The 19,413-nt window shown below is 39.9% G+C and overlaps 1 protein-coding gene across 6 annotated transcripts in view; it reads right to left on the bottom strand.

Annotated features, from left to right (window-relative positions):
* Nucleotides 1-19,413, bottom strand: part of Golgb1 (golgin B1) — a 102,026-nt gene that overhangs the window by 43,492 nt on the left and 39,121 nt on the right. For all 6 annotated transcript variants that reach the window (XM_029568208.1, XM_008842920.2, XM_008842919.2 and 3 more), the window contains 4 exons: nucleotides 9,659-10,061; nucleotides 7,943-8,055; nucleotides 2,013-2,127; nucleotides 447-520 (listed from right to left, as the gene is read on the bottom strand). In XM_029568208.1, coding sequence (XP_029424068.1) covers nucleotides 447-520; nucleotides 2,013-2,127; nucleotides 7,943-8,055; nucleotides 9,659-10,061 — 705 coding nt within the window. The remainder of the gene's footprint in view (nucleotides 1-446; nucleotides 521-2,012; nucleotides 2,128-7,942; nucleotides 8,056-9,658; nucleotides 10,062-19,413) is intronic.

Below are 19,413 nucleotides of genomic sequence, written 5' to 3' on the forward strand. Positions count from 1 at the left end.
TCCCTATAGCCCTTAGCTGGCCTGGACCTCACTATGTAAACCAGGTGAGGCTTGAACTCACAGAGATTCACCTGCCTCTGCCTCTTGAGTACTGGGATTAAAGGCATGTACCACCCTGCCCTGTTCAGAGGCTCTATTAAAATAAAATCCTAAGTAAAAATTGTACCAGTTGGGAGGCATGGGAAATTCAAGGGATTTCATCTAATCTTCAGCAAGCAACTTTTCCGAGATGGGCAAAGCAATGGCTACTGTAGTTGTGCTGGTTTAGGACAAAGAATTCCAAATATTCAGAGACATGAGTAAATGAGATAGTCCCACCATTATGAATCCCAAACATTATTTCACTTCATGGGTAATGCGATTCTCTGTCAACACTAATAATTGTTGATGCTATTTCCTCTTAAGTCTAGTTCCTGTCCTGATGGAACTAAGAATGCATCACTTACCTCACAGACTTCACTGTTTGCCTCCCCAGTTTTATTCTGAGCCTCCAGAAGAGTAATCCGAGAAGACAGTGTTTCTGAAAAGTCAAAGAATAATATCTTCAGACAATACATGTGGAGGGTTTGATAAAACAGTGACATAGTTGTACTGAAGATATCTGAGATATATAAAATAATAAAGATGAAAGAAATAGCCAAAATAGTTTGACGGAGAAAGGCTAACTTTATTAAAATAAAGAAGTGCCAAAATAATACGAGAATATGAGATATCAGACAGAACAGAACTGGGTGATGATACTGAGCCACTAAAACAGTGGAAGGTTTAAAAGACAATGTATGCCAAGGCATGTGAAACGGAGCAGCTGTTTCTATGACACAATCTGGAATTCTATTTCCTCAGTTCTCTACAACTCTACTGGCTGTATCGTGCGTTTTTACGTGAATATAGCACTTACAACATTCTCAATGTTCTTCCACAGATGTTCAAACATTAAATGTTAGCACTAAAAGAGAGCTACTCAATCTTCTCAACGACCAAATGAGGAAACAAAGAAATGGCATGATGAAGAGGTTACACAGCTAGTTCATGTAGATCAGAAGTCGGGCCTTAATACAGAGCTCTAAAATGGGCTAATAATATTCTGAAAGAGGAAAAATAATGAATACTACTAATACTAATATCCTCAAGAAGCTTCCATTCTTTCTGATAAACTAAATACGCTGAAGAAAAAGAGCACAGCTTTTATATAACATCCCACTGCCTTAACATGAGTTTTGACTCCTACTTACTCTCTATTCTCCTCTTTTTACATTGCCCCCTTTTTGTTTACTATAAGACAATGCTTCTTTCTGTTCTGCAAACACATCAATATAAATAAAGTTTAAAGGCAGAATTCTCTTGGACTTTTGTCATGATAATTCTCTGCTTAGAATCTTACCTTTCTTAGTCTGGCTTTTCATCTCTCGGGCCACAACCAGGGCTATGTCTTTTTCTGGACTTCAGTACTATTCTTGGGTTAAGTGCATTTTTATGTACCTGTAATATCCTTGTGTACCTTTAGTATTATATTATGGTTTATTTATGTGTTTATCTTTTTAATTAATAAGCTCTTCATACATAATAATGAGCTTTTTAAGGGCAGAAAGCTTTTAAAAAAATATTTGCTTACCTAAAATTAGTATAATACCTGGCAAATAATAGCTCCTGAATAATATTTTGGCAGACTAAATTTTATTTTATTCCATAGATTACTGAGAATATCCTTTCCTAATTTTGCCTATTAAAAAATTCAGTATCTTAGTAAAGTCCAATTCAGATCAACCTTCCTAGATGAGATCATTCCCATTCCCATACAGAAATCCTGCAGTATTTACAGCTCATATTGCAAAATATAATACTTATATACATGCCAGTACCATGCTCAGCTATTTAGTGTGTCTTAATCTTATCTTGATAGCTACCAGCTCTGGTATCTAAGACCACAGAATGAGAACAGCTCTGTGCTATGCATGCATAGTGATAAGAGCACAGGGGTAAGAAGATAGATTATGGTTTTCATTTATACATACCATTCTCCGCTTTCAGCTCCTCCAGCTCTCTAGAAGTATGGAGCAAGGCTCCCTTTTCATTCTCTAACTCTACCACTCTCTTCTGCAAAGACGCAATAGTCTCTTCAGTGACTGCCTGAAGTAGAGAAAGACAACGAATTAATGATTCTCCAGTGAACTCTCTCACACCAACGCCCAGACAGCCTCTAGCATTTTTATCATCTGAAAGTTCTCCATCCATGAGAATACTTTAAATATAGCATCTACTCTGCCTAGTTAATCTTTAAAGAAAATTTAATTCTGAAGATAGAAAAAGAAACAAAACACATCATATAAGCTTCCTGTTCACTGACTTTTGAATGTAAGATTAAAGTCTAGATTACAAAAATAGAACTCTCAAGTCTGTTGTACATAAAAGAACATTTTTAAGTTCACAAGCAACATCATAAGATTAGATCAATGCCAGCAAGCAACAAGGCCTCAAGAGGAATGAACAGGAGAGCGGCTTCTGAAGAGGAGTGCTCAAGAAAAGCAGAGGGAACCTAATGACTGTTCCACTGCATTTTTCTCCCATGCAGGCTAAAAATTTTCTTCTGCTTAATTTTTTTTTTTTTTTTTTTTTTTTTTGGTCTTTTTGAGGCAGGGTCTCCCTGTAGTCCTAGCTGTCCCGGAACTCACTATGTAGATCAGGCTGGCCGCCTGCCTCTGCCTCCCAAGTGCTGGAATTAAAGTGCTGGGATTAAAGGCGTGCACCACTATGCCCGGCTGCTTAATTAATTTATGTAACCAGAATGTTTGTTTTTTTTCTGTCATTTTATATATTTTTCCTCCAGGGGGAATATTTTATACATTTTTTCATATAATTTTGAAACTCTTAAGCCATAACGTTTACACATTATATTTGGTCACAAAATTTCATTGTTGATTAAAAAAAAAATCAAGGGCTAAGTTTCAGTTTGGACGCTTTTATCTAGAGGGAAGTTCTTAGTCTACAATACATAAGACAGATAAAACCCCAATAAAACAGTCGTAAGTAGTTTGCCTTGAAAATGAGGACACTTTGGGATATACAAAGCTACCAGAATGTGGGAAGGGAAATCAGACAGAGGAAGAGTCGGAGCAGAAGAGTCCCAAGTTCTCTGTGTGAACTCAGGCCAAATTTCTGGGTGAGCAATGAACTATGCATTTCTTGGGCTGACTCAAAGTAAACTTATCCAAGACATAAATAAATGATTGAGTTTTTGTGGCTCTCTACCATAGGCCATAGTTTTACTGCTTGAGTTCACATTATTGGCTTATTTAACAGCAATTAAAACTCTTAAGAATTTTAGAAATAACAAAACAGAATCTCCCCCACAAAAAAAACATAACTTAATACAAAATTCACTCATTACATAGAATCACTCATCACGTAGAAAAATAGAAAATATGACTCATTCTCAAGAAAAAAATAGAAACTAACCATAAGATGATATAAATTTTTTATTAGCAAGCAAAGATTTATCTTTTTGAGTGGTGCTGAGGATTCAACCCGGAGTTTTATGCAGGCTAGGAAAGTGCTTTATCACTGAGCTAAATTCCCAGCCCTTGGTTTTTTGAGTCAGGATTTCACTATGTAGCTCAGAATGACTTTGAACTCAAGATCCTCCTGCCTCTACCTCCTGAGTGCTAGGTTTATAACTGTATGCCACCACAAATAGCTGTAAGCTATGATTTAAAGAAGCTATTGAAACTATGTCAAGACATATGTTTATACTGAGTGAAAAGATAGGAACTCAGTGCAAACAAACTATAAAATAAACCAACTTGAAATTATAGAACAAAAAATCAGAATATGTGAAATGAAAAATCCAATGAATAGGCTTAACAGAAGAATACAGATGACAAAAGAAATACTTGGTAGACTTGAAGATAGATCAAGAGAAATTAATCAGTCTGATGAGTGAAGGGGGAAAAAAGATTGAAGAAAATGACCATAGCCTCAGGGACAAGTAGGACAAGATTAAAAGGTTCAAAATACTTTCACTGAATTGTCAGAAGAGAAAGAGAGAGAGAAAAAATCAGAATAGACATAAGAATTAAGAAATAGCAGGGTGTGGTAGCGCACACCTTTAGCCCCAGCACTTGGCTACAGGGAGACCCTGTCTCAAAAAGACCAAAAAAAGAATTAAAAATGGCCAAAATAAAATTTTCTCAAACACAGGTTATATATGTAAGGGAAAAAAAAAATCCTCAACAAAAGCAAGAAAATTGCAAAGAAAAACACAATGTGAGTCCATCAAAAAAAGAAATTTTCTTTTTTTTTTTTTTTTTTTGGTGTTTTTGATAGGGTCTCCCTGTAGCCCCACCTGGTGGCCTGGAACTCTCTATGTAGAGTTGGCCTTGAACTCACAGAGACCTGCCTACCTCTACCTCCCAAGTGCTGGGATTAAAGGCGTGCGCCACCACATCCAGCTAAGAAAATGTCTTTTTAATCTGAGTGGAAAACAGAATATATGATACTTCCATATATGGGAATAATCATTTGAATGATTACTGAAGAACTGTTAGAGTGTGTATGGGGGATGTAGGTGAGAAGACAGTAAAATAAATTCTTTAATGGTCTGAAAAGAAAAGTATCAATCTACAGCTATATATCCAATAATCAAAATCACTAAAGAACAAAATAAAGACTATTATTAAATAAAACCAAGAGAATGCTTTTCTCTAGCAGACATGATTATAAGTATATATAGGGTATTTTAGAAGAATATGGTTCTCAGATGGGAAGCTGATCATCAGAGAGAAAAGAACACTGCAAATGGTAAATACGTGTGTAAATACTGTCACCATCTCCTTAATGTCTTTTAAATACATGTAACTGTTCAATGCATAAATGTTAAGACTGTATGCTAAAACTTAAAATTTTTATTAATATAAAACAGACAGAAAATACAGCATAAAGAATGGGGTGAGAGTATATCATGACAAGGTTTCTGCATTTAAGTGAGGTAGTTCAGTTTTAGCACTAAGGCTACAAATGATACATACTGTACTTTCTATAATATTAATGTCGTAAACAAGTTTCTAGGCTATATGCCCTCAAAGGGGGGGAACGTAAGCAGATCCTGACTGGTCCCAAGTTAAAAAGGCACAGCTAAGAGTCAAGGGAGAGAACTGACAGAATGGAACCCCACAGAGGAGGTCTCTAGAAGATCCCTACATGTACTCAGCAGACTGGAGAGCAGCACATGGACGTGAGGGAGCTATCCTAGGCCACGTAATTACCCCAAACTATCCACCTAGAAAGATTAGAGAGCAGCACTTTGTGTTCTTGTAGGGTCAGTTCCTATAGACAAATGTGAAAAAAGCCTAACACTGCTCAGGGTACCAAGCAGAATGCCCTGCCGTCTTGCTTCAGTAGTACAGAATGAATGAGCACCAATTCAAACTCAACAAAACAAAGAAGGCTTTTTCAGGCAACAACTGAATCCGCCAAAAAGTTTTAAAATATTTATGCGAATATATAGCTTTTATTCATAACATCTGGCAACCAACCACAGATTATCGGGTATACAAGGAAGCCAGAAAACTTAAGCCTTAATAAAGAGAAAAACCAACTTAAACAGACCAGGTATCGATACAGATGTTAGAATAAAAATAGGGACATTAAGACAGTTAGTAAAATTAATTCTTATATATGCAAAAGGTCAAGACAAGACAGGGAAGCTATTTTTTTTTTGAAGCCCAAGTAAGAATTTTAGGAAATTTAAATGTTTGACACTGAAAAAAATATACTGCATAACACATCACACAAGTGAAGATTAGTAAACAAAGATATAGACATAGAAACTAACAGAATGAAATAAAGAAGAAAACAATAAATCTAAGCCAGTATCAATGAGTGCCAGAACAAGTACAGTTAATACATGTATAACTGGCATTCTCAAAGAAGGGCACGAGTCATAAAAATCATCTAATGGCAGAATATTTCTAATGGTACATGAAATGTGGTGAAATAAGGCATGTCAAACTCCAGTGCTCAAAGCTAATGATAAAATCCTACAATGCAACCAGAAGAAATAAAAAAGAGATTTCTCCTCGAAAACAAAACATGACAGAGAACATGGCTGAATAGAAGAACTCTTAAAATGTTGCAAGAAAGGGGAAAAAATGTCAATGTAGAATTCTATAGTCAGCAAAAATAACAAGGCTGAGATAATGATGGCATTAGCCACATGAGAGTTGTTAAGAATTCATTACCAGATATATGTCTATGCTAATGGACACACACACACAAGTTAAAGGAAATCCTTTACACAGAATGATATGAAATGGGAATATCAAACGAAGATTTGAAAATTTTGGAGGCGTTCCACTTCCTTTTATTAATAAAATTTTACTAGATCATGGCTCCAACCATTTGTCTACTTTTATTTTACCTGTGTTTATGCTCCACAATGGTAATATAAAATAAAAACAACAACAGGTATGAAGCAGAAAACATGCTAAGTAAGAAAAAGCTTTACACAAAAGGACACATACTGTATTATATTTATATTTATGTAAAACATGCAAAATTAAGGTGAAAAACAGAAACAGAAAAATAGTTCACTCTAAAGAGTATATTTTGTAGCCAGGTGTGGTGGCGTACACATTTAATCCCAACACTTGGGAGGCAAGAGACAGGCGGATCTCTGTGATTTTGAGGCCAGCTTGGTCTACATAGCTTGGTTCCAGTCCGGCTGGGGCTACAGGGAGTCCCTGTCTCAAAAAAAAAAAATGACCAAAGAGAAAATCTGTGGGGTGATGGTACTATACCTTACTAGGTGTTTGGGTAATATAGGTGAATACATCTAACAAAAACTCACTGAATGGTATATTTAAGACTTACACATTTAATAGCTTGTAAATCTTACCTCAAGAGAAGAATTCCTCAACTAGTATACCTCAACTATAAACAAATGTTGGAATCTAATCAATGACAGACATGCTGAATATTTAGAGGAAAAAAAGTACTGATGTTGACAACTTAACTGTGAAATGTAAGAAAGTATTAAGATGAACTGATATAGACATGGATAGATGAATAACTGATAAAGAAAATATATACAGTAAAATGTGATGACAGAATCTAGAGGAGGGTATACAAGTATTCTGTATGAAATTTCAGTCTATTTTAATTGTTGGGAAATGTCTTAGTAAAAAACATTGGAGGGAAAAAAAGGAAGAATGGAGTAACAGAAGAGACTGGAAAGCCTAGATACTAGACGCCAAGAAGCAAACATTTTTTTATCAATGCACAGTACTAATCAGGAACCATGGACTCTTGTCTTAACATGTCTGTCAGATTGGAAAGCTGTAATCTTACAATGGAGGTGGAGGAACCCACTTATTGCAGTTTGGCCAGCTTGATCAACAAGATCATCAAACTCCCTTTGTTCTAATACTTCTGCTCCTTAAGTAGCCTTGAGGTGACTGTAATATAGTTTTCCAAAAGGACTGCTGCAGAAGGAAAAGAGAACGTACTGGCCAACAAACCACTTGGAAACTAAAAAAATTTTTTTACTATTAATATATTTATTGGAAGTAATAAACTTTTAAGTTTGTTTAGACTGATTTGTGTATGCTACACCTGATCAAATCATAGTCTACCAAAATAAACCTGACTTCTGCACTGAGAAAACTAATTCTAAAAGCAAAAATAATGATTCATCCCCAGTACAGATTTTTAAGAGGTTAGTGTCAGAAACACTCCTAAGAAAGTGCTTTTTAAAATTACTTTCTCATTATTCCTTGTTGCAACACTGCCTTAATGCCTTTCATGATTCCTTTCAGTAGAATCACCTCCCCACACAAGCATTTCATTAGGTAGAAAAGACAAGTTTATGCTCCTGTCTGTAATAAATACTTACTAGAGCCCATCAATACAGTAAATAGATCATAGTCATAAGAAATTCACATTGAATTACCTGTATGCCCTCATTACAAACATCTGGTAAAGTCTGAGATGCTGTTTCATGTTTTTGCAAGTTTGGTTTATTTAGAAATTGGCTAACTTCTTTGGATTTTTGCTGGAGTTGATCTAAGGAAAAGAAAACAGGTGCTATCTGAGGAAAAGAGAACAAATAACAGACGTGATGTCTGCTTCTAGTCTAAAACATAATGACTTACTATCGTCTAAGGAGATACTCTATGTACTTTACTAGTTCCATTATCATAATTAAAATTAGGATGCCGATGACATTTTTTTAACTGTTTGGACCAACGGCATCAGTAAACTACTTCCTTCAAAGGAAAAATAAACACACAGAGTACTACATAACCACAAAGAAAAATGAAGTCTATTACCTGCATCAAAACGGGTGGAACAGGAGGATACATGTTAAATGAAGTAAGCCAGATATGGAAAGGTAAATACTGTATATTCTCTCATATATGGGAACTAAAGAAAAAAGTCAGCCTCAAAAAGAATGTGATTTCTAGGGACTTGGAAGGGTGAGGGATATGAGAGAGGGGGGTTTGAAGAAAGGTGACTAGAGGTGGTCAACACATGCTGTATGCATGTATGAAACTATCACACTAAATGCTATTAACATGTACACTTAATACATATTAATAAAAAGGGTCTTCAGAAATTTAGAAAATGTTCATGTTTCCTTTCTTTCCTTAAGAGTTAAGTGGTTTAGTGGTTTATAACTTATGCTCTTCACTCTCCACTTATTATGACTCTATGAAGAGCCCATAACAAGGTTGTAAACACATACATAGTTAAGAGGACAGTGTGCGCCTATGTCACCCTATTCCCACACAATGTCCTCTAGACTTTCTTATTGAAAGCCAATTCTTTGATACATATTTTCAACTTAGTTCTAAAACCTTCCCATAGTATATGCCCATCTATCAGTATAAGTTTTATAATTGAAAGAAATATGGTAATATGGATTACTAATGTTTAGGGAGCTGCATTTCTTCATAAACTTCTGAAATATTTTTAGAGTTACCAATTTTAATAAAATATTTAATAATGTTTCTTAAAAGTTGCTTAAAGGGGGACTAGAGAGATGGCTCAGTAGTTAAGAGCACTGACTGCTGGCCTGAGGTTTGATTCCCAGCACCCACATGGCAGCTAACAGCCATCTGTAACTACAGTTCCAGGGGATCCAATACCTTCTTCTGACCTCCACGGGCACTGCATGATACAAGTGCACTTACACACATGCAGGCAATACAGTCATACACATAAAATAAAAATAATAATTTAAAAAAAAAAAACTTGCTTAAAGGACCAAAGTTTTCTTTAAAAGGAAATTTTCATTCACTAGAAAAGCACTGAGATCCGTCGTTGCAGTTATGGGTAACTTCTTGTTATTTACCTAGATCTGGCCCGAGTCTTTGGGACAAATTCAAGAACAAATTCAAGTCCTACTCATTTCAGTCCTGAGTTCTTCCCCCAATATAATCTATTTAACACCTACACCATCACCACTAGTAGTTTTAGTACTGTGATGATGTTAGGAAGACTGTAACCTCAGAGGCGGCAAAAAAAAAAAAAAAGAGAGATGCCTCTCTTATCCTTATATTGATTCAACTGGTTGGGCAAATGGTGTTAACAGATCTCTGAAAGTAGGAAGTACAATCCATGCAGGGTCTAGAGATGTGGCCTTCAAAAGCTACCAAAGACTAACCTTCCAACTGCTGAATGGCCCAGGCCGACTGAACTGCCTGTTCGCTCTTATCTTGGAGAAGCTTTGAATTTTCATCCTTCAGAGCACTACAGGCAGACTGCAGCTCTTGTTCAGTCTTTTGAAGTCTCAAAATGCAAGCAGTCTTCTCTTCCATTTCTGCTTTGTGCTTCTGCTCCAAATCAGCATACCGAGACTCCAGTTCAGTCTGGGCTTGGCCTGATCGCTCTAACTGTCCCAGAAGCTGAAGCATCTCTTCCTGAAGATTATGGAAGGATAATTTTCTCTCTGCCACTTCAAGTTCCATCTTTTCCATCAGAACCTTGGACTCCTGCCTTTCTGTTTCCATGGTGTTTTGTAAAGTATTATGCTCAGCTTCCAACTGCTGCAACTGCTGTGAAAGAACCTAAGGGGGAAAAAAGATAAAGCATTATGACCCACAACTGCATTCTTTCATTCAGTGAGCACGCTGCAGTGCAGCATCTAAGTGAAGCATGGAGCTAGGCAAGTGGGACTGAACCAATGGCATAAGACCCTCCATGCTTGGCTTTCACGGCCTTTGGACAGTTTGCACTCCTTTGCTTATCTTGTGTCATTATTTTCATTTTTGCCTATTCCATTAGAAAATAAATTCCAGCCAGACATCGTGGCACACGACTTTAATCCCAGAACTTGGGAAGCAGAGGTAGGTGGAGTTCAAGGCCACCCTGGTGAGTTCCAGGGCAGCTGGGGCTACAGGGAGGCCCTGTCTCAAAAAAGACCAAAAGAAAAAAAAAAAAGAAATTTCATGAGGAAAAGAGGCCCTTGGCTTTATCCTTACTGATCTCCAGCATTCAGCACAGTACATGGTGGAGAGTGGTACTCAAAAAACCAAGAAACAATGACTGAATCCAATTTTTGCCCTGAAGGAACTCAGTATACTACAGAAGGACAGAGGGCACTACAGGGGCACTTAGCAAGTACTCATGGGGTCAGAGAAGAAAGATGAATTAGGACAATCTTCCTTTACAAGAAAGACACGTTCTAAAATTTAAATATGAGGAATCAGTCACACAAATAGGTACTAAATGATACTTCAGGCAGAGAAACAAGACACACAAAGCAGAGGAAAAAACATGGTTATCTACGTAGTCTGGAGTTAGCAGTGGGTAACACTCTTGTGCCAAGAGGAAAACAATTGCTAAGGATTTTTTAAAATAATTTTATTATTTTTATCTTATGAGTATGAGTGTGTTGCCTGCATGTATGTGAGTGCACCCATGTCCTGCAATGCCACAGAGATCAGAAGAGGGCTTCGGATTCCCCTGGAACTGGAGTTAAGGACAGTTTGTAGCCACCACGTGGGTACTGGGAATTGAACCCACGTCCTCTGCAAGAGCAGTCAGTGCTCTTAACTGGTGAGCCATCTCTCCGGCCCCTATTACGGATTTTTATATGTCCTATCGTTAAGTGGCCTGGAATTTGTCCTTTAAGTAGTGAGGAGTCTTGGTCAGATACCATTTTTGGAGACACCTCTCTTATTCACAAACAAGATATGTTGGGAGATGGGGAGGGGGAGAACACAGACAAAACAAAAAACAAACAACCACAAAAACAACCAATACTGCCAGGAAGTATTCTTTATGAAAAGAGGCTCCTCAGCAACAGCTAGGGTACTGGTATTATTGATGAAGAGGATAAGGCAGATTCTACAATTATTTAGGGACAAAATCAACAGAACTTGATAATTAATTATAGGGGCTCTACAAGAAAAAGAATACAAAGGAAAGAAAATCTACATTATATTCTTTTGAATAAAGAATAAATAGTCCATTAAAAGAGAACATAAAGTTTAAAAAGCAATAGTATTTTGTTTTTTTTTTTTTCTTTGTTTCTGTTTTGGACTTTTTGACACTGGTCTCTCTATAGCCCCAGCTGGCCTGGAACTCACTATATAGCCTTGATCTCACAAAGATCCATGCATCCCAAGTGCTGGGATTAAAGGTGAATATTTTTTTTAATATTTTATTGGACACACAATAATTGTACATAGTTATGGGTAAAAGTAACACTTAAATATTGTGTACAATGTAATGATCAGATTGTGGAAATGGGCATATGTCAGGTATATGTCTTTTCTTTGTGTTGGGAACATTCAAAATCCTCTCTACTGGCTATACTGAAACACTGGTTTTCAAATACAGCTCTCCTACTGCACTACAGATGAAAAGTCATTCCTTCTATCCAAAGGCATCCTTGTACCCATCATCTTCTCTCCACTCCTCCCTCCCACTAAATCCTTCCCAAGCTCTGGGAAGCACTGTTCTGTTCTCTAATTCTCTGAGATCAACTTTTTGGATACCACATATAAGTGAGAACATATGGCATTTGTCTTCTATGCTTGACTTATTTCACTTAATATGTCTTGTAGTTCTGGGGCTGGAGAGATGACTCAGTGGTTAAGAGCACTGGCTGTTCTTGCAGAGGACCCAGGATCAATTCCTAGCACCCACATGGTAGCTAACAACCTTCTTTAACTACAGTTTCAGGGGAATTCCAACTTCTTTTTCTGACCTCCTTGTACACTGCATGACACAAGTGCACTTAGATACATGTAGATAATACACTCATACACATAAAATAAAAATAATAAAAATATTTAAAATATATCTTACACTTCTATCTGTGTTGCTACAAAAACAAAGAACTTGATTATTTTTTGGTCTTTTTGAGGCAGGGTCTCCCTGTAGCCCCAGCTGTCCTGGAACTCACTATGAAGACCAGGCTGGCCTTGAACTCACAGAGATCCACCTGCCTCTGCCTCCCAAGTGCTGGGACTAAAGGTGTGTGCCATCACGCCTGGCAGAACTTGATTTTTTTTGGGAGCTGAGCAACATTCCATTGTGTATATATATCACATTTCTCCATTCATCCATTTATAGACACCTAGGTTGGTCCTTTATCTTAACTACTGTGAATAGTGCTGCAATAAACATGAGAGTATAGGTACCTCACTGTACCTGTAGCTGTGTACCCAACCGTGGGGTTGCCAGACCATATGGTAGTTCTGTTTCTAGTCTTCTGGGCTAAATAATGTGTTTTAAGGAGGAAATTTAAGTTTTGTATTTTACTTGCTCAGCTTTCCAAGCTTGTATGTCAGCCATGTTTCACCAGGGAACTGAACATATACCAAATGCACAGGGGAGGGGGGTAAATATTTGGGATACATCAGTACCAGAGAAGATAGAGTCACAGAGGAAAGATAGAAGAATGTATATAGTAAGAATACTGGACTGAGCTAGTCCACTGGCAAATAACTATTTGATGGGCAGGAAGAAAAGTCTATGAAGGAAAAGAAAATAAATGAATAAAGCTTCAGAGACACAGAAAGAGAACCGAGATAAACTGTTTGAATATTCAAAAGCAATGGACTTGGAGGAAGCTTCAAAGAATAAATAATCTGCAGTTACAAATACTGGCCAGACATGGTGTTATACTCCTATAATCCCAGCACATGGGAGCTAAGGCAGGAAGATAATAGATTCAAGGGTAGCCTGGGTTACATAGCAAAGCCTAGCTTTAAAAATGAACAAAAATTAAGAAACAAATATTGCAGAAATGTCTAGCAAAGTATGACTCAGAAGATATCCATTAGATTTGACAATTCATAAGAATTTCGTGATCCTCTAGAATGACTTCAGTAGCATAACAGTAATTTTAGCCATCAAAATGTGCTATGGGTGCCAAGCACTGTCCTAAGTACTTTCATATACTATTTTGTATGATTCTATGACGTGTCCTTGACCTAACTACTACTACTCTCATTTTACAAATGGAAAATATGGAGCCTACCAAATCAACTGAGGGTATACAGGCATTCTCTATGACTAAGTTTTGTTGTAATAAGGGAATGATAATAGTATATACTTGTATTAGTCAGGGTTCTTCCAAAGAAACAGAACCAGTAGAATGAATATGTATGTACAGAGATTTATCAGCTTAGCTCACAGGATAGAGTCCAAGTAGTCCAACAATGGCTGCACCACACTGGAGAGGCTGAGAAATCCATAATCGCTCAAGTCCACGAGGCTGGATGTCTCAGTAGTCCCAAGCTGGCACTGAAGGTCTGACAAATTCCAAAAGATCAGCTAGTCTTCAGTCTACAGCAGCAAGACTAACTCACCAGCAAGAGAGAAGGCAAGCAGCAAGAACCCAGGTGTTCTCCTCTGCCATGACCTTTTATACAGGCTGCCATCAGAAGGTAACACCCACATTTAGGGTGTGTCTTCCAGCTTCAGATGATCCAATCAAGAAGATCTATCTCATTTCAGTTCCAGTCAAGTTGACACCCAGGGTTAGCCAGCACAAGTCCACCCCTTGTCAACTTGACACCCAATAGCATCAATGTCATGCTTAATTTTCAAATGAAAACAATATTGAGGTCATAATTTCACCTAACATGATATGACTATCCTATCATACAATGACCAATGCATTATATATCTTAGAGTAGGTGAAAAGGTCTTCAAGGAATGCTTAGTCCTTTAGTGTCTCATAAGCCAGTATAATCATATAGGTTCACAACACTTAACCACTTAACACTTATCTCAATTACACATTCAAAAAAAAGAATAACTAAAGTATCTGCTTAACATATGTGTATACATGCACAAGCCTATTCTTAACCAACTAGGACAAGAATACTCAGGTCAATTACAATCCATGTTTCTGCAACTGGTCATGTGGCCTAAGTTGGTATTTGTAAGTACCTTCCTTTATGACCCATTCTGTATTTCCTCCACCATCAGCAAGCACCTCTGCAGGTCTTGGCTCTTATCCTGGAGGAGTGACCCATACTTTCATCCCTGAAGGGTCTGAGCCATTTGTTGTCCTGTCTGGATTGGGTTGTTGCAGTTTCCCATTGACCTTAATCACAGGACATGGTAACACCAAAAGTCACCCTAAGGAATCTCCTGCCTTCCAGATATAATCTTCATTACCTCCATTGTGGAGAACCAGTCCAATTTCCCCCTGATAGTCTGAGTCAACCACTCCTCCTAATACTGTTATTCCTTTCTTAGCCTGCTCACTTAAGGGCATCAGAAGCCCAAAGTGTCCAGGGGGAAGTCTTACCTTCCAGTTCAACAGAATGTTTGTTTCTCCTGGCAGAAGCACTCCCTCCTCTGGAACCAACACATCCAAGCCAGTAGAGTGCAAAGTCGAGGGTACAGGAATAAAAAATTTTCATGGTGGGTCACCAGGGGTGATAGTGAGTGGAATCATTCCCACTTCCACCCCTTGATTCCTGGACCCATGAATCTTGGCAATGGGAGAAACTGTACCATATATTGGATGCTGATTCAAAGCATATACTGCCTTCTGGAGGACCCTGCCCCAGCCCTCCAGGCTATTGCCACTTAATTGGCACCATAACTGTGTCTTTAAGAGACCATTCCATTGTTCTATCAAGCCAGCTGCTTCTGGATGGTTGGGAACATGGTAAGACCAGTGGATTCCATGACCATGGGCCCACTGTCACACTTCTTTGGCTGTGAAGTGAGTTCCCTGGTCAGAAGCGATGTTGTGCGGAATACCATGATGGTGGATAAGGTATTCTGTAAGTCCCTGGATGGTGGTTTTGGCAGAAACATTACATGCAGGAAAGGCAAATCCATAACCAGAATAAATGTCTATTCCTATAAGGACAAAATGCTGTACCCTCCAAGATGGAAGTGGTCCAATGTAGTCAACCTGCCACCAGGTTGCAGGTTGGTCGCCACGGGGAACAGTGCCAAATTGGGGGCTCAGTGTTGGTCTCTGCTGTTGGGAGATCTGGCACTCAGCAGCACCTGTAACCAGGTCAGCTTTATTGAGTGGGAGTCCATGCTGTCAAGCCCATGCATAACCTCCATCTCTGCCACCAACCATGGCCACTTTGTTCATGGGCCCATTGAGCAATGACAGGGATAGCTGAAGAAAGAGGCTGACAATCCACAGAGTGGGTCATCCAATCTGCTTGATTACTGAACTCATCTTCTGCTGAAGCCACTTTTTGATGAGCATTTACATGAGACACAAGTATGTTCACATCCTTTGCCCATTTGGAGAGATCTATCCACATACTTCTTCCCCAAATGTCTTTCTCACCAATTTTCCAATCATGTTCCTTCCAAGTCCCTGACCATCCAGCAAAACCATTGGCTACAGCCCATGAATCAGTATATAATCCCACTTCTGGCCATTTCTCCTTCCAAGCAAAATGCATGACCATGTGCACTGTCCAAAGTTCTGCCCACTAGGAAGACTTTCCTCCCCTAGTGTCCTTCAGGGTTGTTTCAGAAATTGGCTGTACTGCCACAGCTGTCCACTTCTGAGTGGTGCCTGCATAGCATGCAGAACCATCTGTTAACCAAGCCCTAGTCTTCTCTTCCTCAGTCAACCGATCATGGGCACACCCCATGAAGCCATAGGTGCATGCTTGAGAACAGGAGGCATTGTAACAGGAGTAGGAACTGTTGGGGACCCCTGCTGTGTTAAGTCGAAGTCTCTCCATGTCCGGATAGCCCAAGGGGCTCGGCGTTCTTATACAGAGACTCCTTTTCTCAGCAGGGCGCCCCCCTACTCTTCCTGACTCATCTTTGAAGTAGCCATCACAGATACATGGCCTCTGGCATAGGAACTGCCAGGTTTTCCTGTGATAATCAGGCAATGTCTGGCAGCCTGGTGGAAGCCCACCACCACATGTAAATGGGGCATCCTACAAAGCACCTATCAACTAAGGCTTTTGCTACTGCCCCCACACTATAAAATATCCTGGTTTCCCCTAATTAATCGGAGCTGAATCACTAAGACCTGGAGCCGAGCTGAGTCACTGAATAAAGGAGCTGTACCACTGAGTCTGACTGAGCTGAGTTCTGTGTCTTACTGCCTATGATTCAGTCTCTCCGGAGGGGGCTGTCCCTTCGTAAACAACGACTTGCGAAGACCCTGCTTTCGCCGTTCCTGCACCTCCCCTCGTGACCCGGAGGCTGACGGATCTCAAACATAGAGGGAGTGCCTGGTAGATTGGAACAGAACACGCCTGGAAGCGCAGTGACCAGTAGAGTCGCCAGCATCCAGTAGCCGCGGAGACCCTCAGCAACGCGGTGTGCGACACGCACGCACCCCAGCAACGCGGCACGCGGGACCCGCCCCAGCGGCGCGCGAGAGACAGGTGCCAGCCAGCAGCTGGTGCTCTGCGAAACCCACGCGCCCATAGGAACCATAGGCATTTGGGCAACTTCTTCATGGAACTTGTTTGTGCCCTCTGGGCCTGCTCGGGCCCAATCATGTATATACCACTTCCATTTGATAATAGATTGTTGCTGTGCATGGCCTACTTTATGGCTTGGGGGGGCCGATAACATCCAGCTCATGATGGGCAGCTCCAGTCGCATGGTGACTTGGTTGCCCATTGTCAAACATTCAGTTTCCACTAAGGCCCAATAGCAGGCTAAGAGCTGTCTCTCAAAGGGAGAATAGTTGTCCACAGATGAAGGCAAAGCCTCAGTCCAAAATCCCAATGGCCTCCACTGTGATTCCCCTATGGAGGCCTGCCAGAGACTACAAACAGCATCTTTATCTGCCACTGATACCTCAAGCACCATCGGGTCTGCTGGATCAAATGGCCCAAGGGGCAGAGTAGCTTGTACAGCAGCCTCGACCTGTTGAAGGGCCCTTTCCAGTTCCAGGCCCCACTCAAAGGCCACTCCATGTATGGGTTGTAGTAACATATCCAGATAAGGAATGTGCTGCCTCCAGAATCCAAACAGGCCCACCAAGGGTTGTGCTTCTTTCTTGGTGGAGGGAGGGGCCAAATGCAACAACTTACTCTTCACCTTAGAAGGAATGTCTCTGCATGCTCCACACCACTGAATGCCTAGAAATTTCACTGAGGCAGAAGGCTCTTAAATTTTGGTTGGATTTATTTCCCATTCTCTCATGTGCATATGCTTAACCAACAAGTCCAGACTGTCTGCTACCTCCTGTTCACTGAATCCAATCAGCATAACATCATCAATATAGTGAACCAGTTTGATATTTTGTGGAAGAGTCAGGCAATCAAGATCCCTTCGAACCAAGTTATGGCACAGTGCTGGAGAGTTAATATACCCTTGAGGCAGGAGAGTAAAGGTATACTGTTAGCCTTGCCAGCTGAAAGCAAATTGTTTCTGGTGGTCCTTATGAACTGCTATCGAGAAGAAAGCATTTTCCAAATCAATAGCTGCATACCAGGTACCAGGAGATGTATTTGTTAAGGTTCAGATAGCCCTGCCCCCTCACCAACAGGATCCCAAGGCCTTCTCATGCTCCTGAGAAAAGGGAACCAAGCCGATAAGCACCTTGGTCTTTGAAGTCAAGAGAAGCAGACTTTTCTCCATGGTTTGGCCAACACAGCAGGCTTCCCCTTTGATCTCTAAAAAGGACAGGTTTTAAAAGTCCCGCTCTCCCACTCCCCTCCCCACACCCAACTTTAAAAAAAATACATCTTCCCACCTTCTGCAAGAAGCAGAAACCTCCCTTTTTAAAAGACTCCAGCTCAAGACCCGGGCAGACATTTTCCCTGCCCAGAAGGAAATCTGTCCCATGTGTTCCTTTGCTAATAAACCCTATTTTGATGGAGTTTTATCCGTGTCCTGGTGCCTTCTCCTCCATTCACTCATTGTCCACCAACATTTTACCTAGCAGTATTCATCTGCTGAGTTAAGGAAACCACACCTGGTACAGCAGCTGCAACTGGAGTCACTACTTGATTAAGTTTTCGATAGTCAACTGTCATTCTCCATGACCTATCTGTCTTCTGCACAGGCCAAATAGGAGAGTTACAGGGAGATGTGGGAATCACCACCCCTGCATCTTCCAAATCCTCAATGGTTGCATTAATTTCTGCAATTCCCTCCAAGGATGCAATACTGTTTTTGGTTCACTATTTTCCCTGGCAGAGGCAATTCCAGTGGTTTCCATTTGGCCTTTCCAACCATAATAGCCCTCACTCCACAGGTCAGGGAACCAATGTGGGGATTCTGCCAATTCCTAAGTATATCTATCCCAATTATACATTCTGGTACTGGGGAAATAACCACAGGATAAGTTTGGGGACCCATTGGACCCACTGTCAGTTGGACTTCAGCCAAAACTCCATTTATCACCTGACCTCCATAAGCCCCTACTTTAACTAGAGGGTCACAATGCTTTTTAGGGTCTCCCGGAATCAGTGTCAACACAGAACCAGTATCCAAAAGGCCACAGAAAGTCATTATTTCCTTTCCCCCAATGTACAGTTACTCTAGTAAAAAGGTGCAGATCCCTCTAGGGAAGGATGGGTGAGAGGCGAACAGCATAACTCTTTGTTACTGTGACAAAGTCCTTCCTCATGGGCACCCAGCCTTCCCTTCATTCAAGGGGTTCTGGGTCTGTAAACTGTCCCAAGTCTGGAAATCGGTTGATTGAGCAAGATTCTTTATTGCTACGATCCAATACTGACTTCCCATTATTCGTCCTAGAGCTTTTCTGCTTATACAGATCAAATAAAAACTTAGTAGGCTTCTTATGTATGTAGTCCCTGGAAACACCATGATTGATTAGCCAGTACCACATGTCCATTCGAGTCAAGCCATTGTAGGTACTGTTTTGCCTTTGCCACCCAGTACGACAAATACGCTCACCTTGTCTTTGGTAATTCAATACCCGACCCCTACTCCGAGGTCCTGTTACACCTATTATATTTACATTTAATTTAT

This window comes from Nannospalax galili, unplaced genomic scaffold (assembly GCF_000622305.1).
Source record: "Nannospalax galili isolate Female #2095 unplaced genomic scaffold, S.galili_v1.0 scaffold18, whole genome shotgun sequence".
NCBI lineage: Eukaryota > Metazoa > Chordata > Mammalia > Rodentia > Spalacidae > Nannospalax > Nannospalax galili.